Raw genomic sequence first — 22,307 nt, forward strand, 5'->3', positions numbered from 1 at the left:
TCCTGCAAGTCTGACTTGGATATATGCTTAGAAGTTACTCAATACCAAGAAGCTGGAAAGTACTTTCATTTCCTTCCCTATTTGATGACAGGAATAAGTTACAAATATATTCAGTAAATTTCTATGCTTTTAAGTTTTTATATGGTCATCCCATAATGTGAATGCTTTTTCATTTGTTCACACATGCTGGAACATCTGGATTTCCCTCTGCTTTGTTCTTCTGAGAATTATTTCTAAGCAGATAACTATACCTCAACGATCTCAAAAGCCATTTTTAAAAAGCAACAAGGATTCAGTTTTCCTATGAAGTGTCTTAGCTGTGTAAAATCATAGTTTTAAAGTCCCACATGGGATATCACTATGTAACTGTAATATATGTGGAAGTATTTTAGCTCAACTGAGAAGCAACTGAACTACTGGGGATCTAGACATCTCTCTGTCCTAAGCTATTCCATGCTTACTTTATACCTCTCAGGTCAGAGGGGAAACCCATGTTGTTCCGTGTTGCAGAATGTTGCTACTGCCATAAACAAAACTATTGTTTTGTTTTTATTTCCCTTCCACCAATATTTCGATAGTTGGGTCCTGAGTCATAGACACAATTGGTTCCTGAGAATAAATATATACCTTACAAGGTGGATTCCTGGCTTAGAAACCAAGACTCTGAAACACAGAGGACAGAGCAGCCAGCTAGGTCACATAACTTGCAACCTGAGACTGCATCATACTGTTTCATTATTAAAGATTTCAAGGAATTTCCAACTTTCTACAAGTCAACCCTCAGCAGTGTCAGAGCTTGTTTTGTATCAGATCAGGTCATCCAATCAAAAGATGCCCCATTTTCTTCTTGTGATTTGAAAACATTGTGCATACCTCTTATATGCAAACATTATCTTTCTCCAAGAAATCACTATCGTCAAGAACCAAACTCCAAAACTTACTAATTCAGGAAAAGTTAGGCCAAGTTCTGTAATCATCTCTATTACAGAACAAAAGTAAACAGTCAAATGAGGAAGTAATTAATAATAATAATAATAATAAAACCACATTTAGACAGACATGGTTACTTTTTTATTTAAAAGAAAAAAAAGTATGTTTTAATAAATACTGCAGAAACATTGACCAAACAAACATACAAAGTGACTTCAACATTTTAAAAAAAGCAACAAAAGTTCTGCTTTATAACAGTTATAACTTATTTTCTTTTTACAGATTTAAATACAGAAAGCACTTGCCAGCTATTTTGTAATACTGCCCAAAGCATAATGCTGCATCAATCAAAGCATATTATGTTGGTAAAATGTCTGTATTTTGTGGGAAATGCCTGGAATGGTATTTTCTTGCAGAGACAAAACAAAGTGCTTGTAAGACACAGAACTGAGTGTTGTAATTACCTTAATCTTCTCTCCTTCCACAATTTAAGCGGAGCACAGCTTCAACACTTCAAAAATGAAGCATTATCACTGGGAAGAAAGCTCGAGTTCAACAAGCTCCAACAATAAGCAGGTCAGATCTGGTTTCTTCAAGGTAAGACGCTCCAAAAGGAACTGGTCAAAAAGTATCTGTAAACTGTTTTAAATGCTGATTATTTTACTTTTAAATAACAATGATCAAGTTTTGAACATGGACCTTGGGAAATTGGGGAGTTGAGGTTTAGCAGTCACTCTAGAAATGCCCTAGCATTATGTCATGATGGACATTATAGAATTTGGTACTAGGGATTTTCTAAAGCTTGGGTAAAGTGGGTCCTTCTAAAATTGATGTTCTTTTTTTAAAAAATGAAATAACCCAACAGATCATTAGATGTTGCCAATTTTGGTGTATCAACCCCAAATAACAGTCCTTTTGTTTTGTGTATTTGATAACTTAATTCCAGACAGCTTTACTCACAACTGTGCTTTCTGCTACTATTCCTTCATTCATTACCTCTCCTGGTGAAAAATAGTACCTAAACTTTTCCTCCTTTGATCATTCTATGACATCAAACCAAGACACTTTTTATTTGACTTTGCATTTTTATCAACGATGGAAAAAAAAAATCACACACCCTCTTCTCTAAACAGCGCACAAAAATATTACATTGAGCAATTTACCACTTGTTACTGACGATCACAATGATAAACAGAACCATCAGACTGAATAAAAAGCAACACCTTCTTCTATTTGATCTATGTGATCTGTGTAGGGCTGGTCTAAGTGTCTTGCAAGGCTGCAAAAGCCTTTCTTAGAACCATCTTGCTCAGCAGCGAGATCTTCAGGAAGGCAAATTTCAAAGCCTCATGAAGTTTTCCTCTGGAATCCCATGGGTCCTGATACAATTTCCATTTTAATGATGAGCTAGGAGGAAATTAGATCACATCCTCTAGAAAACTAAACGCTAAGGTCACAGTGCCAGTTCCCCACTGAGGACGGTACATTAATATACACTTTTTGTAAAGGAGATTAAAACATTGAAAAATTAAATCAAAATAGAGATCCATGAATAGATTGTAACAAAACACCAACAACAAAATAACAAAACCCAGAAAACGCAAGCACCATTCAGAGTGTGATTTTTCTTCTTGGAGGTACTCGCATTCCTCCTCATCTACCTCTTAGCCCATCCATATCTTTTTTGGCATATTTTTCAAGTCACACTGCAAAACTCTTCAATGTGGTCACGTCTCACCACTCGGTCTACATGCCGAACCTAAGGACAGGATTCCAAAAAAGACAGCTCTCCCTTCAAGGGCCTCCTAAGCCTGTGGTGTACGTGACTTTGGCTGTGCACTTCTTTCAGACTTCACCTTTTTGTTTATTTCTTGTTTTTTACACTAGACTCCCTTGTCCTCATTAAAGATAAGGAAGGATTCACATCACAGTGCAGCTCTTTGCTTTGTCCTTTCGTAAGTCCGTAGCAACTGCTGAGAGTTCTGGTCTGCTGGGCATGTGTGAAATCCGCTTTGTGGCCCTTTGTGATTTGTTCCGTTTAACGTTTTTATTTGTCTTATTTACACAGGCCAAGGTGGCAACGTGAAAAATGTCTCTGACGCTATTTTCCGACTGTAAAGCTGAGCATTCAATGTAAGTAGCTGCTCCAATCTGTTTGGCCATATTTGCCCCCTGAGAAGTGAAAGAAAGAATTTTAATCAGCAATCAGACTTTGGGGGAAAGTTATAGTGTCTATTACCACAAAACAATCATGTATTGAAAAATATTATATGCCAACTGGATTTTCCAAGTGTTGTTGCAAAAAAAAATTATTATTATTTTAAATAAATTGAGTTACTTTATTAGAGTTACTTTATTACTTTCTAAATATTTGCAGTCAACACTCAATCCTAAAGTGCTCAATTATCAAATGCTATAGATCCCCACAGGTTCTAAAGGCTGGTCTAGTGTCATTGGGTCATTAATACACAAGGGCCCTGATCATCAAATACTTAATAAGGGGTGACTCCAAAAGTAGAAGAGGTGCTCAGGTGGCAATTCATTCTCACTATCAAGTGTAACCAAGAGTAACCGGCTGTGTAGGTCTTCCAGGGTCACAACAAAGCCCAGAATCCTACTACAGAGTAGGTCAGCTGCAGATCATGAACACAACCTGTATTTCCCACACACATCTGGCGAGGGCTTTTTGGCTTCTACAGACTGTTTCAGCCCCTCATGGACACTTACTTTTCTTTGTTCATGACTGCAAATGACAGTCAAAACTAGTCAACAGGTTGTATAAAACAAAGGGGTAACAAATGGAATTTGACATCAATTTTAAATATTATCAACTTATGTGATTGTGCCTTAAGAGTCAAAATAAGGTAAGAAAAGGAATGACTGTATGACATCTACTATTTCATAAGACACAAAATGTGTAATTTCTGAGTGCGAACAGTACTACCAGTATAACCAAGTGTTTGTTCATTAGAAATGCAAGATGAAGATTTACAATATTTTTTAAACTTTTTTTCTATAGTGCTGGGGATCAAACACAGGGCACTGCTCATCCATCCCAGGCAAGCGCTCTACCACTGAGCTCCATCTCCAGCCATAGAATACAATATTTTAAATGATGAATACTAAATGCTATTTCAATATGAATTCCCTTCAGAATCAGCTTGTGAGTTTTAAGAGAATGAATTTCTGAAACTGATCCCCCTTTCTAAATACTTTCAGGAAACACCTGGGGAAATGATGACTCTCTAAAAGACGGTTTTATGGAATGATGTATTCTACTGGCGACAGCCTGTTTTAGTGTTTTTTAGGGCAGCTGAGTATAAAATTACCTGTCTTAAAGAGAACTACTGATTCTAAACACATCGTCTCTAAATTTACCGAACTTTAAACCCATTGGGGTTGCAGAGATAAACAAGGGAAGTACATGACCAGTCATTTATGTGCTCAAATATCACGTGATGGGACTACAGAAGGAAGGGCATTTCACATTTCACAGTTGACCACTGGCTGAACCTCTAGAAAAGCAACTAATTTTTATTTTATTTACTATGAGCAATATTCCCTTTCTTTCACTCTTGTTGAAATTACTTTTCCACACTGATGACATACATACCTGATCATAGGACACTGGTGTCTGCCTGTGATTTGAGAGCTCTACTAATGTACTAACATCTGTCCTCAGATCAGACTTGCAGCCAACTAAGAGCATTTTGGTATTGGGGCAAAACTCCTGGATTTCACCTTTCCACTGTAAGACAAAAAAAAAAAAAAAAAAAAAAAAAAATGTTTAACAAAGCATTGGTATCTATCCAATGAAAACAATTTCTCCACTGGCAGACACTGGAAATGGGACTCAAAAAAACTCAAAAAACAACAACAATAAAACATTAAAAAGAGTCATTTCAAATGAATAAGCAAACTTGTGTTTATTTCCTAAAGTTGCATCACTTTTTACTTTTTAAAGTGGATCCATTAAAGAATGCCTAAGCATACTGTTAAAAATTCTCTGACTCATTGTTCATACTGCAAGGGACTTACTGGGTTTTGACAGAATGTAGCTTCATTACTGGGGCATCTCTGATATAAGTGCCTTAGAATGAATAGTCACACATTGTAGCGAATGGCTCCATCCTCAGATAATTGAGCTAAAACTTTCTAGGCTGGTAGGCTGGGAATAAGGCAGAGCCAACATTCACAGACTCCAGAAAGGAAAACTAAACTATACCACCACATACTGGAGGCTCTGTTTAGGTACCTGACCTAGAGTTAGTACGACATAATGCCCTGTCTGTAAGGAGTTTCCATTCAAATGGCTGCATCCACACAGACCATGAGATGTGCAAAGAAGCAGCTCGTGGGCTACCAGGAAGGCATCAGGTACTATGCTCATGTGTTCTTGAGTTAGTTTTTATGTTACATAAACAAAATGTTTCAATCTGGTCCAATTTGACTAGCTATTTCATGACCTAACCACAATTCTCACAACCTCCAGACATGCCTGGCAGAAAATTCCAGTTGTCCTCTTTAAAAGCAAGCAGCTGACTTTCTGTGGCTTCACTTCCTCAAACTTGAGCTCTCTATTAATCATGATGGGAGGCAAGCAATCTCAAGGTTCACAAGACAGCTCTTGCTTTGGAGATAAGGGTTAGAGGGGCTGAGACTCTTCCACCCACAGCCACAAATATGTCTTAATTGCTCCATGAAGTACTGTGGTGATGACAAAGATGATTAAGATACAACTGTGTCTTCTGGAAAGAATTCACAGAATAGAAAGGGCAATGAGGTCATGTGACTAGATAAGAGGGACATATTGCAAAAGTAATTTCAGAGACCACCAGAAGAGACATCTCCAGGACTAGAAGTGCACTTTTGGCAACGAACTCTACTCCAGAATACACCAGTGGACTGAGGGTACTAATACACTTTTTATAAGAGCCTAATCTGCCCATTGGGGCCTTCCTTCCTTCTTCCCTTCCAGAATTATTTAGGAGCATTTGCCATGTGCTAGATAGCACTGGGGTAAGAATTGGAAGAATTAGAAACAAGATTGAGGATTGAGATCTTTCTTTCCTTAAGTCACTCTTAGTCTTTGACATCCATAGACTTTATGACTCAATTAACTAAGATGAAACATAGCAAGGGTTATTGTGAGCCTTAAGTCTCACAAGAATGTAAAACACATTCATTAATAACTATAAGGCTAAGTCACTGTTCATTTGGTCTTAAAAGACAAAAGCAAAATAAAACAGGAGAAAGGCTTTTCATTATAAATTATGCATAACCTGATACTACATCAAGTAAAAACTCCAGTGAATAAGCACCTTCTTTTATCTACAGACAGAACGAGACATACTATGTTGTTCTTGAGCTGTGTAATGACTCTACATGTCTAGCAACTGTTTACTAGCATTAAAGACAGGAAAGGTAGATTCCTTCCTGAATCTGACAAACATTAGCTTACTTGTGTTTCATATACATTACTCAGAATTGAAAGGAGATTTAGAAAAAAAGAAAGAAAAAAAGCCTTTGATCTATTAAAAAGTCGTATCTCATTGAACCGTGTTGGTAGTGTTTACTGAAAACAGAAGATTATACCTCACACCCTAATTTTATAATGACCAAGCCAAGTAATCAAATACCATGGAGAAATATAAATTAGCAAAAATATACAAAATTCAAATTCTACCAAAAGTAAAAACAAAAAGAACCTAACTAAAACAAAACAAATTAAACCCAGGCCATCCACATAGGACTTTTTCCTTCTCCGTCCATCCCTTCTTTGCTCACTCTGCCTGAGCCACATGGGCTCAATGGCACTGCCTTGCTCTCAAGCACATCCTGTGTCTCAGAAACAGTTTAGAGAGAAGAGGGGTCCTCCAGCAAGAACAGGTACCCAGGTCAGGGCTAAGAAAGGGCTAGTGGCTGATAAATGTTGTTTCATCAACTAGCATGCACCTTCTGTAGTCACCCCAGGGGTTGAGTCCTAGGCTGCTGGAGATCAAGGATTACCTGTCCTTCCATCGGCCTTCCGAGGCCTGTGAACATCCTCATTAGATCCCTTTTTTCTTGACCTCTCCCTGGTTCCTTTAGGACCCTCTTCACCTGCAGAACCTGGCTTACTTTTGCCTCAAGACAAACAGGTTTACGTTTACTGGTTTTTATTAGTATTTGATATACACCTGATTATAATCCACATTGCCCCATGTCTGGAGACACAGCCTATTGCTCCTCATCCTCCTACAGTTCCATTTCTGTTTCTATAAATAACATCATAATTGAAATAGTTTCTTTATTAAAATAACTAGTATTACATTCAGTTCAATGTCTGAATTTAGGTCATACATAAACAACTAAGATGCAATCTGTCCAGAAAGTGAAAGAAGGAAGGAAAGAGGCATAAATACAACATTACTCAAATATAACTATTTTTAGTTGCACTGTCTCCTCCCAAAAAACAAACACGGAAGTTCTTGAAGGTTAATTTGTTTCAGAGCTTTATGAAATAAAATTTCAAGTAGATTAATTATCAAAGTTAGTGACACATGTATGTGGAAACCCTGTTTTGGTGTGAAAATGTCTTTTCCCATGTTTTAATTACAAAATACAAGACAGGGAATTGTTAGAGTCTTTGAACTCCCCAGCCAACCACGTTTCTATTTACACATCCTGCATTGGGTAGTGTCACCAGTCCCTAGTATTTACCTTTTTTAGGACACTGTCCAGAGTCTCTGGTCTACTGATGTCAAAGCAAATCAGCACTGCATCTGAATCTGGATAAGAGAGGGGGCGGACGTTGTCATAGTATGGAGAACCTGGGAAGAACCAAAGACAAATGGTTTCAGATGATAGGCCTCTTTGTCATGTATTAACTCTACCCTTTTGAGCTAAATCCCTTCACCTTCACATTGCAGCTCCACCCCTCCCACCTTCCCCCCACCCCCTCACTGCAAATCAACAATACAACACAAACAAATACGCAAAGGCTGAGTTAGTAACACATTCATTTCCACCAAAGATCAATGATCCTTTACTGACCCTGAACTGAGTTTGAGGGGAGAGCCAGACTGTTAATGTGAAATCTTCAGGATTCAAAGACTAGAGCTGGAAGGAGGGTTATTGTGTCTATGTTGTCTCTGTTGCTAAAAGCTGAGTAGTATCTAGCACTGAAAACTGAGCTACTTTTGGCAAGGATATCAAAACCCAAGAGCAGTGCCATAGTGGGATGGGAATAGATGGGAGAGGGAGAATGAGGGTTTACTACGGTAAAACACAGCAGTGTCCCCTCCTTCCAAGTTACAAGTTTGAATAAGCCTTTGACCTTTGAGCTTGCTTACTTAAACTCATCCCCAAACCCTATATAAGTTTTCTTCCTGTTATAACATGAAATGTAATAAATGCCATGTTGGATCATGTCACTTTTTTACACAGTTTCATCTCAAAGAGTGACACTGAGACCTGATACAAAGATCCTGGCCTGAGGTAAACCCAGGGTACACTAAAAATTCAAGTCACCAGTGAGTTAACAGAACCGCACAACATTCTGGTCATTTAGGAAGTTTCTTTCACTACTTTTAAGAATTCCAAAGGGAAAAAGGGCTGGCAGAGTGGCTTAAGTGGTAGAGCGCATGCCTCGTAAGCATGAGGCCCTGAGTTCAAACCTCAGCACCACCAAAAAAAACCAGAAGAATTCCAAAGGATGGGCAATTACATTAGGCCAACAAGTAAGAAGCAGTATGACTATAAACTTAAATAGAGCTTGCCAATTGTTAGTTTTAACCAATAGTTTTCACAGACATACATGAAAATCATTTTACTAAGATAACGTATATACACGTGTTTTTTTTTTAAAATCCAGAGTAGAGAAAGAAAATGTAAACCAGGAAAGTCATTATGAAATCCTACTTCATTTTGACACAATTTTCCATTTCTAGCAGAAAAACATAACATGTTATCCCAATAAGCCAAAACCTCAACAGTCAAACTCTGGAGAAAAGGCTTTTAAAATCACCCTTCATATTTCTATCAAAATACAATTTTTCATATTTCAAGAGCTTGTCCATGTGACCTAGAAATTACTATAGTTAGGATGTGTCACCCTTCTGGGTCCCTAGCAGTCACCATGGAATTCCAGGTAGCACTGTGGCTTTCTCACCAGCTGCTTTAGGAATGAAGAGAAACAACTTCAAGCCAGGTATGTCTGCTAAGCAAGGAAGAGGGAATGTTCTGAGATCCAGGAAGAAAAGTGTAAATAAATAAAGACTATCTGAGCCAGAATTGGCTCCTTACTAGTATCTGGAATTAGAATCATGGTATAGTATAGCCTGACAACTGAAAGATATTTCCCAAAGATTAGAGGGCAGAGAGTTTAAAAAGTCAAGTAATTTTAAACATTAGGATATATTACAATATGACAAGATGTGGCTGACTTTCCAGCCACTTAAAAGCTATGAGAGGTTACGAGACTAATTCAAATAATTCACCCATTTTTGAGAGGCATCAGACACTAGCAGCTTAACCAATATGAATATATTGGTATTTCTGAATTAGTGTTAAAGTCCAGACTTTCTCCGTTGGAACCATCCTTGTTTCTCTGTCCAAAGTCTAACTTTGGCACAGCTCCTGCTGCAAGCCTTCAGACATCTCTTTCAAAACAAGCAGTCAGAAAATTCCAGATTATAGAGTAGGAATCCAAACACTGAACATGGACATGACAGTTTCCTCTGCTTTCCAAAGTTAGCAAGAAATTATTAGACCCCAGAATCAAAAGTCAGACTTGCCAACAGGATTGTCTGTACCTAGCAGGTTTCAGAAATCTCTTTTCTTGAAAATTATTCACTAGAAAAGACAACTCTCTGGATACTCTTCAGTCTCAAGTAGACCTGAACTTGAGGACAGGTCTACTCATTCCTTCAAGACAGGTGTTCTATGACAAGTGCCCACATGCTAATCTGCCATCCCAGCTACTCTACATGACAACAGAAACCATCTTTCCCAAATATAAAATTTAGGAAAGGTGACTAAAGAAATTCAAAGGGGCAAAAATAGTTTAATTAAAATTGGAACCACCAGGAAAGTCCAGCAGAATGGTTGTGACATTCAGGTCACCACATGGCTGCTGGGAATACCCCACCCTCTGTAACAGTGTTTTCCCTCCCCCACCCATTTTATGACCACACAGGGATCTGGCTTTGTGTTCAGCCCTCTGCTAGGGGCTAGAGACTACTCACTAAAATCAACTGAGCCAGCTTCTGTGTGCTTAGTGACTATATGCAAATATCTGAAATATTTAGACCCTGAACTGATTTGAAAATGAAACAGATTTCTCAAGTTAAAGCAAATTCTGCTTTTGTTTCTGCTTTTGTTTTTATTTGGCTTAACAGTTTGAATGAAAATACATATGTAGTGTAAAACTTCATGAGAAATAAACCACTGTGCTTATAGAGGTAAAGTGGTGATTTTTTTTAAGAGCTTTCACAAGATCTAATTAAGAGTACTTTAGTCTGGTTCTATTACTTTTACTGGTAAACAGTGCTGCTTTTAGATCAACAAGTGTCCAAAGGTACTAATAAAACTATTCTCCAAGTTTATTAGTTATAAGCATAATTTGTCTGACCACCAACAGTAAGAGTAACCTGTTATTAAAAAATAACATGACTACTTACTCATTATGGGTTTTTGATAGGTTTAGGTTAAAAGTTTTTTTGGATAGAAAAAACTACTAAGGTCCTCAGGGAGAAGAAAATCCTGTACAATTTTACAGTGTTTACTCTCAAGCACTTTGAATTCTCCTCTATTTTTCCCCAGAGCACAGTGACTGTATGAAGGAAGTTAGACAACAGTGTTGTAGGGGCTTAGTAATCACAGATGTGTGTGGGGTAATCCACAAAGACAGGATGAGGAATTCCAGGGATGCTCCTGTCAACTGAGAAGCCATCAGGGGAGGCAAAAGTGACACAAAAGGAAAAAGCAGACAGGAAGCAGGACTGACAACCTACATCTCTCCAGAAAAGTTCCCCTAGACTCCATGAAACCAAACAGCAAAATAGTTAACTTCTATAGGTTTCTCTTTTAAATGATGCACACTAAAAGTTTCCAAGGTGCTAACTGTATAAATACAACATAAGAGAGCTGAACATTTTTTAGTATGTATATGAGTATTAAACTGCATTGCAGTATAGAGCAGGTCCTCATACTACTGTTGTATCCTCACGTGTTCAGTACTCTCTAGGAATGTACTATGGTTAAAGTCCAAAAAAATCTAGATATAAGCTTTGCTCATCAAATAATGCTCTCTCACATGTGGAATAGGTTTCATGCATATGGAAATTCTCAGATCCAACATTTCTCTCACACTTTATGACACTTAAAACCCACAACACTGTTTAAGGTCTTTTCTAAGTAACCTGCCAGGAAACCTTGATATTAGAGAGAAATAACTACACTTTTTAAGCAAAACGTGTGCCCTGCTCCCAAAAATATAATTGAAGGGCTTTGCTCAGGTATAGAATAGAATAAGGGTGCTTTGGAGGTGCTTAGCTATTCAAGTTTGGCAGACATCAGTAAAGTTCTAAAAGGACTTTGGAAGTGCAGCCCTACCCATCTTTGTCTTCAAGATTATTAATTTCGGGTGAGAGCAGAATTTCCAGCCCAAGAATAGTCACAAGTGCCTCGCCCAGAAACTCATCTTCAGACACATACCTGCCTGTTGAAGTCACCCTTTCCCAGAGATAGAACACGCCATATATGTACATAATTAAATGTATATATAAGAAGATTCATGCCCAAAGGGAGACTTTAGGGGACCTTTTACAAAACCAGTTCAAGCATTACAAGCCTTTAGAGGAGTCAGAACTGAAAACTTTTCCTGCTGAATATTTCATAAGTGTAACTTCTTGATCTTGTGTGAAGACTCTTCTTTCCCCTATAAGAAATTCCTACCTAGAACAGTAAATTGGGACTATTGCATATTTTTGGTAGAGAAGACAGATTAAGTTTTGGTATTTTTAGTGACCACCAGGAGCACATCAGTATCAAATGACAGCTAACACATGAGACTGCTTCATTGCCCAATCACCACAGCAGTGCATGCCCTTGTACCAACTCTCATCAGAGTGAAAGCTTTCAATTAGCAGCAATCTCAAGAATGCGAATCAAGTCTGGGCAGAACGTCAATAATTTGCCTCAGTGTAAGAGTCTATCTCTTTCTCCAACTAACTGCATCACAAACACCATGCCCCCAAATATGCCACAAACAACATCAGAAAGGATATTTTGTTGGTTTCTTTCTTTAGACTCAAGACTAACAGAAACTATGAGCAGATCATATGAAACTTGTGGACGTTTATGTATTGTTACGAGAATTGAGTCTGTATTTTCTATTTCTGAGAGCTATGCATAGTACACAGTTAGACAGAAAGACAGGTAGATGTAACATTGCTATTTTGAAGCTCCAAATAAAATGTTAGTATTAAAGTCATAATCTTATTAAGATAATGAAAAGTTATTTAAGAATATTTTACTGACAGTGGAACCATGGTGAGTAATAGAGGTATTAAGAGTTACAGATGTGGTTTTTTTAAAATTACATTAGCATTCAGCACAGATTGAAGCTTTTATGTTTCAGATGCTATGTAAGAGTCAGCTTCCTTAGCGTGGAATCCCACTGGTGAATTCACCTTTCCATATATTATGTCATTGGGCTCATTTTTCAAAACCAATGTGCACAACACCTGGTCAGATACTTACATTCCATGTCAGTAGTTTCTGCTTTTGCCAAAAGGGACTCAGAAAGTTTGCCAATATGTAATAACTGAGAAGACATTGCAAGGACATCAGAAAATGATCAAGGCACAGCTAATTCACTTGGCATAGCCCACCAACCACCATGGGCTAACTGGAGACAAAATGGTCCTTGGTGTCATATTTACATGCAAAAGAACTGGATGAATGAGGAAACAGCTGGTTATTTCAGGTGGCATCAGAATGAGCAATCTGGACACCTCACTGAAATGTGCAACTTAGGAAAAAACAGATTGGGAAAGAACCCAGCACTGAGGTTTTAGAAAACAATCTGAGAGAGATGAGATGACTGGGGATTCACAGTTCCTCCCCTCTTTTAGGGGCAGTTCCATGGTGTAAGTGGAAATTGTTGCATGGTAGACAAACCTATTTTATGTATTTGTGTCCTGAAAAACACCATCCAAATGACCAACATCTCTCACAGAGGGAGAATGAGTGTGAAAACTCAACTAAGAACTGAACCTGATTTTGAAACCTCAGGCTCGCAGGGATCCGTGCTACTTCATGAACTGTCTGCTTTGTGCAGTTTGGTCCTTGACCTTCACATCACAAGCACCCTTGCTCCTCTGGCTCCCTTGGAAATTCTTGTCTGTCCTTTTCTCTGAGAAAGTTAAGTTGGAAATCTCAAGTTTCAGAATCTTGTATTCCCTGGTCACCATGAAATGTAAGCAAGTTTCCAAGTAGGAGAGCTGTTAAAGACTTCTGAAGAACTTTTAGAGAAGGAAAGGAATTGTGGTGGCTTAAGTGAGCAGGAAGATCTGACTCAAGGCCTAGGCAGGCCATGTGGCCTTCAACTACTCTGGATCTTATCACTGCTGGGTGAATCCAGTGTTTGCACTTCCAGGACAAGGATTTCCTTGTCCATGCTCCGCCCCTTTGTCCTATGAAAAATGCCCAGAAAGAACTCCTTGCCCTTGTTTGAATCCATAAGCATTTCTTTCCATCTAAGCTCCTGACACTTACTCTGGGCTCCTCACCTAAATTCTTATGTTATTTTGGGAAAGCATTTTTGTTTGTCTTGTCACCCTAACTAGACTGTGAGTACATTGGGGGAAGAAGCTGCTCAAGCTAGGTTTGTACCTCCAGCCCCTTCCCACGGCACCAGCAGTGTATGCAGACAGAATCCCCTAAAACAGGTTGACTGGCTATGTGAGCATGTCTCTGAGTCTTGCCCAGATGTGTGCAGGTATATGCTAAATCACAAAAAACAGGACCAGTGATCTCTTTTTAAGCTGCTTTTCTGGATTAATTGTATACTAATCTCTAAAATGGCTGAAACATTTCCATTCTTGCTAGGAAATATTTCATTAGCACACTTGTCACCAAGACCATTCTTCAAATTTGACATGTAAATAAGCTATAACAATGTAGATAGATTTATGTTTATAGAGGCGTTTGCTCTCAAAGGAAAGCCAGAAGATAACAAAGATTTTTCATTCCTCTTTGTTGCTTTAAATATAAAATTTAAGGAATACTATATTCTTTGTTAATAATGCCAAACGCCAATAAAGAAGTGCTAACTTTTGCACTCAGGGCCTAAACCAGCTTGTATCATGATAAGATTCCAAAGAGTGCTCATGAGGCAATAGCATAGTTATCATGGGGAATTTTAGCAGCTGAGTGGAACATTTTAAAACTAATAATATGCCTGAAATAAAATGTGCATTAACTTGCCCTGGTTAAAAGCTGGCATGAACGACTACTACTCCCTACATCACATGTGCTGAAATTACACTGCAATCAAATCTCCTAGGAAGAGATATGGCTATCCTTAAATGGCTAAGTTTCTATTGTTAGTAGGCATCTGGCTGCATGCTACAAATTGCCTCTACATTTGGCAAATGTGGCAGATTCTGAAGCACAAGATATTAGAACTACTTTGGTCTCACTTATCACTTTAAAATGTTGAAACCATTGCCAACTGTTTGGCATTTGAGTGAGTACGAAAAATCTTTCAGAGAATTTCTGCTCATAGTAGATGCAGAAAGAAGAGAGGGGAAAAGGCAGAAAATGTTAAGTTTCTGGGCCTCAAGGGTAGTAAATGAATGATTTCCTTATCTCTTGGTGCAGAGACCCCACATATCCTACTTTCAGTTCATTTTACTTGTGCATGATGATGACTGCTGGGGGAAAACAGAAGATCCCTTATGAGATGCAGCCCAATTGCTTCTGTCTCCTAAATGGTTGCCCCTCTGCTGGGGAGGCTGAATGGAACAGGAAAACCACCCAAAGGGCAAACTTCATGCTGTCTCTTACTTTATGTAAGAGAAGTTTTGCACACCCAATTTTTTAATAGAAATCTAATTCACAAAGTCGGGGTGGGGGGAGACATTTACAACTCTATAGACTTGGCTTGGACCTTCCCTCCAGGGATAAATGAGAGCAGTTTGGAAAAATAAACGTATCTAGAAGCATAAGGTATATGCAATTATTTTCACAACCCGAACTAAGCAAAGGTCTTTGTGGGCGAAGAAAATGTCAAGCAATTGTCAAAAAATTAAACTGGTTCAGAAATTTGCCATGAAAAGTTTATGATAAAAAATGTTAAAAGATACTTCAAATGATTATTTGCTGATGTGACAGTTCCTGCTAGATGGATTTCATTCATGAATGACAAGACACTTTTGGTAGAAGCAAGTTATTCTTAGAATTTAAGCAGTGCTCGGTGACTGTGTTTAATTAGTTAACATCTCACCTCACAAACAACATAACGGAATTCTAAATAATTCCCTTATGTCTCTTTTTCCATTTGTATAAATCTAAATCCTAATTAAGATTTCATCACTGGATTGAATTACAGTACAATACTTTTGTAATCATGGTTTCCAAACCTTTATATTTTAGTGAAACATGCACAGGTTTTTGTTTCATTAAATAAAAATACAAGTGATTATTTCACTGCTGACTTCATTTCAGGTGATTATCTTTAATTTGATGAAAGGCAATATTTATGAAGTTGCCATTCTTAGAGCACAGGTAATTCAGTGGTAATGTCAGGAAACCTCATCTCCTTGGAAACTGTGCATATCATTATTCATTTGCTCATGCATCAGATTTTATTGCGTGACTACTGTGTGCAAGGCATTCTGCTATGTGTGCAGAGGCTATGAATGCAGAATTTTGATTAAATGCTTGAACATACCTGAAGTGATATTTATCTGCATGTAGGAAGGACAGCTTCCAAATATAAACTGTTTACATTTTGTTTGTTTTATTTACTAGCCTTTGAAAAGTGATGTGTCTTTTCTCTCCTTAAAAAAAAAAAAGGCAATTTTGCCCTTTGGACCCCTAATATAAAACTCTCTGTTGGTGGTCCTGTGACCCTTGAAGAAGCTGGAGACAGGGATGCATAACCAGCATTTCTATAAGCCCACTCATCCCCCTCCTTATGTAAACGAGTCTCTCATTCCTAAATCCACCAGGATGCTGGCTCTGCCCAGAACCCAGCTAGCTTTGGTAGGTTGTGAAAACCCCGTGTGGAATGCCAGATCCACTGAGACTAAGAGCTAAGCCAACCAACATCCTGGGATCCTGGGAAACAAAAAAAGATTTGCCTGTCGGGACACTAAAGCCAAGAAGTGTGCAGCTGGGACAGATCCTGTACATTCCTAGCTCAGTTCCTCCTTTTAATTGGATGATGAAAGTGAGACCCAGGAAGGTAGAAGATTTGCAACAGCAATCTGTGGTAACCAGGCGCTAAGATTTAAACACAGCTTTGTATCCATGACCGGATCAGACCCACTGCCCCACCCCAGCCTAAATAATTTTAACCAAGCATCAGGTCCAAACAGGGCTGGATGGGGGAGTGAGTACCGGTGCTAATTACTGGTACCACACCAGCTTTCCTACCCACTAGGCATAACAATTACCATGGTATGTCTGGGAATTGGAGCCCATTAAATACAAGGCTGTGTAATAAATCTGAAGACAGCAACTACTTAAGTAAGAATCCACTAGAATTCTGTTCATCAACATCTCCTCTACAGAATCGAGTGTGTGTGCAACTCCAACACAAAACACAAAACCTGGCTAGTTCCTGGTTCTGCTGGTGCGGCTCAAGGAAGAGCCTCCTCTCCAGGGGAAACTATATGTACCTTCTCACTGCTGCAGCAAGAGCACCTGGCACAGACCGTGAGAGGCGCTAGTGCGAGAGACTTCTTACCTTGCCTTTGTGCAAGGCATGCCTCTGGCGACCTTGTCTGTCTGGCCCCGTCCTCCTGCTCGCTAACACCCCCACCCCACAGCCCCATGTCCCTGGGGGCTCCCCAAGTTCAAGCCCAGGATTGTGGGAAGCTCTCAAAATCACCTCAAGGCCGCTCCCAGCTGAGCACGGCCCCACCTCGGGCCACCCTGCCTGCCAGCAAAACCTGCTAGTTGGCACTTGTGCGCTCCTCCTCGCTAGTTTCGCCGGGATTGGGCTTGGTCCACCAGCAGTCCAGCTCCCTACGCGCAAGGGCTTTTACGTTCCCGCCTGGTGTGGCTCCTGCGCCTCCAGAGAAGTCACCCTCTTTGCAAACAGCACTCCCTCGCCGCCGGGCAAGGCTCATCAAGACAGCCGGTGTTTGGGTCCCCACCCCAGATTCCAGATGGTGCCCCGCCCCCACTGCCCAAACCCCTAAGTCAGCGGAGGCTGGAAGCCTTCCCACCCACGGGTATTTGACCCTCCCCGCCACCGTGCGCCAGGTGGGTGGGCACATGGGAAAGCAATAAACTGGCCTTGAACGGCAGACCTTTGAAAATAACCCACCACGGAGCCAATAATTCAAGTAGACGGGAAGGTCAAAGGCGAATAGTGCTGCCCGCGGCCCTGCAGGCAGGCGGAGGGTGATGCAATAGGGGTAAGGTCTGGTGTGGACAGGGGGACCGCATGATCCAGCGCTGGGAGGGCAAGGGGGCGGCTGCACGCAGGAGGGCGCAGCGGCAGCGAGGGCGGCGCGAGGAGGAGGCCCCGCGGCCCCTGCGCTGCCCGCGCCGCCAGCGCATTCCAGGCAAGAGGCGTCACGGGCGCCGGCTGCCGCCTTCACTTCATCCCCCCTCCCAGCCCGGAATCCGCACGGAACCGCGTCGCTTCGGGGATTTTCTCCCACCTCCCACCGCCGCCGCCTGCGCTCCCCTCCCCCAGCCGAACAGCCGGTCAGACCCGGGAGGACCCCCAGCCGCGAGCCAGGTGTTCCTCGCCCTCCCCTCTCATCCTGCCTCCTTCACCGCCCGAGGCGACTAGGGCACCGTCCCAAGGACAGACCGCGTCGGACCACCAGGCCACAGGCGGCTCCCTCCGCCGGGTCACCCTCCAGGCACACAGCGCCCTGTTCTCCCCACGGCCACCCCCTCATCCTCCCCCACAAAATCCCGCTGTCGTCTCCCGCCCCCACCCAGGAAGGATAAAATTTTCACCCAGCGGGGACGTGGGAATCCTCCCAAGGGCAAAATTAATGGATGGGCCCCCGAGAGCTGTGGTGCGCTGGGTCCCGACCCGCCGCGCACCCCACCAGCGGCTGGAAGCCCGCCCCAAGCGCCACGCGGTCTCTGGACTCTTACCCGAAGTGTCCCACAGGCTCAATTCTATTCTTTGTGTGTCGATTTCAAAACTGGCCGTGTAATTTTCAAACACTGTAGGGACGTAATTCTGGATAAACAAAATGGACAGAAGAGAAAGGACAGGGAGCAATGAGGTTATTTTATAAAATACACGAAATCCACTAAAAGTCGCCCTCCCTGATCCTCAAAAAAAACTACACACTAGGCACGCAGGCCCTTTGGGAATTTTCGCCCGACTCTAGCAGACGTGCCGACCCCAGTCACCCTACCCTAGGCTCTGCACATAGCAACCAGCAAGTTTCAGCAGCTAACAGCCCAGTGTGCTGGCGCGTCCCAATCCCACACGCTTCCAGCGCACTTTCCCTTTCCCAGCAGGGCGACCGGGAGGAAAGTAGCAAGGGGCGAGGAAGACGACTTCAAAAAGGAAAAACGAGTAGTGAAGGAGCAGGAGCAGAATCCAGAGCAGGCTCAGCTCGAGACGGGAGTCGGTGGAGGGGGAGGGGGGAACACCGCAAGCCGCCCCCCTCCAAGCCGGTCCGGCCACACTCACCTCGGGGAAGCAATCCTTGGCGAAGACGTGCAGCAGCGCTGTTTTCCCACACTGGCTGTCTCCCACCACTACTATCTTACATTTCACGTTCTGATTCGGATCCATGATAGATTTACTGGATAATTTCTGGCTAGCTCTTCTCTCCTTCATTGATGTTGCCTTATTTTCTCTTGGAACAGGAATTTTCTCTTAAGAGGAAAAAATATATATATTTCTCTCTATAAAAAACATATAAAAATAAATCGCAAGGCTGGTGGGAACCCCTGCAGCGCAGCGCAGATGAGAACGAGAGGAGGCGGCTCGTTACTCCTCTCCAACAAGTTTTATGCCTCCCTCCACACCGCGCCTCCCAAGTCCAATTCCGATCTGACTGCTTTGTTTCACGCTCTCTGCGCGGCTTTATACGCTCGGCCTTCCAATCCTCTTCTTTCTCAATGAGAGAAGGAAACTGATCCGCCTCCTCCCCTTTTATGGAGCCTGGGAGCCAGCGCGGTTGCGTTGCTGGCGGAAAATGTAAGCAGCACGCCCTCTAGGGTACGGTGCAGGATGAATTTCAGACGGAGGCTCTGGGACAACGTCAAGGCTCCAAACGCAGTTTGCTGATGGATGGGACTGAACACGTCCAGGAGGAGAGGGAAAACTGGTACCTGTGCGTATTGATTTGTATGGAATTCATTGGAAAATATTTTTGTAGCTTTTCTCAGAAGCTTCAGGAACATTTGTGAAAACAAAAAGATTTCTGGCTCATGTCAAGACATAGTTCTAAGACACAGGAAGCAAATCTTGGGTGCAGAAGGGTTGTATCAAAAATAAAAAAAAATGTGTGTGCGTGTGTTGTGTGGGGGTTGTAGCAGGTACATAGGCGGTGGAGCAGTAGCTAATAAGCCAGGTTATTTCAGATGCAAGAACTGGCTTGCCTGGGTCACTGTGGTAGACTGATTCTGAAACCTGTCAGTTTCAGTCATTCTAGAAGAGGAAGAAAGGCTTTCAGGAGTGGGTAGAGGGGTGGGAAGAGAGAAATAAGAGAAGTAGAAGGTGCTTACAAGTGAGTGTCAAAGGCCCAAACACACAGTTTGGCCACTTGTGCACACACACTTGAAGTGAGGACTGGGCAGAAGGGATTCTGATATTGCCCTTTTATTCCTTTATTTGTAGCGTGTACCTCCCCGGAATCAAAACACTCCCCGCTGGATTCTGAAGGCACACTAATCTGCAGCTGAAAAACTCATGCACAACCTCCTGCTCTCCAGCTCTCCTCCACATCCATACATCTAGCCTTCCAACTTTACCTCCCAGCAAGTCTTAGCACCAAAATAGTTCACCCATCTGTTCTTTTTTCTTCTAGGAGAGCATCATCTTCATGGCCTGTATCCCACGTTGCCAGGAGGCTTCAGTTATTAGATTGTAGTAAGGACACTGGCTCAAATTAACTTACAGATTCCCCCTATGGAAACTGATAGGTTTGAGAATAAGAAATTGAGGTGTGTATGGGGGTTCAGTATGGGGAGGAAAAAGGCACAGTGAAGGGTGATTAAAAGCACAAATGCAAGCAGTGGGCAGCCAGGACCATGAAGCTCAGAGGATCCAGGCCTGGTGTCCTCTTCCTTTGAGAGCTGAACCTTGACCTTGACTCAGTATGTGGATTATTTTACACAGGTGAAGGACTGACAATGACAAAGGCATAGCTGGACTTGTGGGGTTCTTATGGAATCATTTGCCAAAGTTTGATCTGAAGAACATTGACCCACTCCGAACGCAAAAAGTTTGATCTGAAGAACATTGACCCACTCTGCCCGGCCAGCTAGTGAGAGAGACATGCGTCCATATCTGTCCTTGAAGACTTACTGAACACTTTGATATGTTACAGACATTGAAAAGCCTAATAGAAACTTACAGATTACTTAACCTGGTTTAACCTAGCATTTCCCAATCCTACTTAAGCACAGGAGAGTTCTATCAGATTATTTACTTCATTATTCAGGAAGCAATGGGCACAATGGTGGGGCAGGAGATCACAAAGAAGAATATTTGAGTCCTGAGGGCCACATATTCTGGATATGGAAATTGGATGAATCATTTAATCTCTGTAAAGCCTCAATTTTTCATATAATAGGAGTCATAATAGTATTTATGAAGGAATGAAGTTTGCAGAGCAGTTTCTGGCACAATAAAGACCCTGACCTATGTTTTATTTCACTATAACTCTTACTTACTATTCCCAGGACCACTGAACATATCTTGACAAATTCTGGCTTCATTAGTGGACTTACTAATAGAAAATGGGCTCATTCTGACTTTTCTCATATTTTTAACTTATGAAGTTACTGCTTTCAAAGATATTCCTGAATTGATGTAGCTCAATGTGTTAAATCACTTTCACTAGCATTATTACTTTTAAGAATCAATAACAAGATAGCACATAATTTATCAGCTAAACTGGGATACTTTTGAGAGCAAAAGGGCACACTACCAATGATGTGGTAGGACCATGGATATAAAAAGACCAGGCAACACAAGAAGCATAATCACCTCACTGATAAATAATCTGGGATCATAGTGGATGGTTACTTTTAGAAATAATCTGGGATCATATTTGGATGGTTACTTCCTGAATCTCCAGGAATGTGTCAGTTGCTGAGTGAAATTGAATGGATGAATAACAGAGTGGAAAACCAACTCCCTGAAGTCACCAGCTTTAGTCTTCCCAGGGTGGGAACCATTTCTTTTTGGTTTTTTAATCTCTAGTGCTCTGTGTGGAGTATATATATATTTATATTTATATATATATTTACATATATATAAATATATATATTTACATATATATATAAATATATATATAATATATATATTTAATAGTGTTTTAATTGATCTAACATTTAGTTTCACAATTACTTATTAAGTACCTGCTATATGCCAGGTACAGTTCTAGGAACTGCAGAAAGAGCAGTAAACGTTTTGCTCACAGAGTATACATTCCAGACAATGATAACAGCACATAGGGAAGAAGTACATAATAAGAATGAATGCACTAAACTGTATGGATAAAAAACAGGATGGCGTAGTAAAGCATAAACTGTCAGGGATTGGATCCTATGTCTTGTCCATGCCTCTGTATGGAGGGTAAGAGTTTAATGATGAGGACAAATGAACCATGAGAAGGTCCAGCAGAAAGATGCTCCAGGTAGGGAACAGACAGCAGAAATGCAATATGGAGGGAATGAGTTAGCAGGTTGGAGAAACAGAAGGAAGGCCAGACTGACTGAGGCCCACTAAAGTAGGATAGCCAGGGTGGGAGACAGAAGGAAGAGTGTGGGCTGAAAAACTGGAGCCGGGAATCTGGATTTTCTTGTAATGACAATGTGAAGTTAGTGACAGGAGGGTTTGGAGCAGTGTGGCGGCATGATTATATGAAGGAATGATGAATGAATGGATGGTCTGTACCTGTCACTCACAAGGTATGCAACCTTAATGAAACTGCGCATCTTCAGTG

At 41.1% G+C, this 22,307-nt stretch overlaps 1 protein-coding gene and 1 non-coding gene across 2 annotated transcripts; one reads left to right on the plus strand and one right to left on the minus strand.

Moving 5' to 3' along the window:
• Positions 1-1,048: 1,048 nt before the first annotated feature.
• Rnd3 (Rho family GTPase 3) lies at positions 1,049-19,233 on the minus strand. The gene is made up of 5 exons (XM_020183624.2): positions 18,818-19,233; positions 18,268-18,355; positions 7,633-7,742; positions 4,544-4,678; positions 1,049-3,102 (listed from the first exon to the last, which is right to left on the minus strand). Exons 1-5 carry the CDS (start codon positions 18,965-18,967, stop codon positions 2,851-2,853), a joined length of 735 nt encoding a protein of 244 aa, XP_020039213.1. The 5' UTR covers positions 18,968-19,233; the 3' UTR covers positions 1,049-2,850.
• Positions 8,529-8,601, plus strand: Trnat-cgu (transfer RNA threonine (anticodon CGU)). Its single transcript has one exon. It is a non-coding gene; the product is annotated as a tRNA-Thr (tRNA).
• Positions 19,234-22,307: the final 3,074 nt, after the last annotated feature.

The sequence above is a fragment of the Castor canadensis genome, chromosome 4 (assembly GCF_047511655.1).
Source record: "Castor canadensis chromosome 4, mCasCan1.hap1v2, whole genome shotgun sequence".
Lineage (NCBI taxonomy): Eukaryota > Metazoa > Chordata > Mammalia > Rodentia > Castoridae > Castor > Castor canadensis.

Bases quoted from the DNA above. Each gene is read 5' to 3' on its own strand.
- Rnd3 (XM_020183624.2), bottom strand. From the start codon at position 18,967: ATGAAGGAGAGAAGAGCTAGCCAGAAATTATCCAGTAAATCTATCATG. The intron at 7,743-18,267 runs GTAAGAGTCCAG...GGTTCTTCCCAG, and splicing joins GAGCCTGTGGGACACTTCGG to GTTCTCCATACTATGACAAC. The intron at 4,679-7,632 runs GTAAATACTAGG...TTTGTCTTACAG, and splicing joins TGGACAGTGTCCTAAAAAAG to TGGAAAGGTGAAATCCAGGA.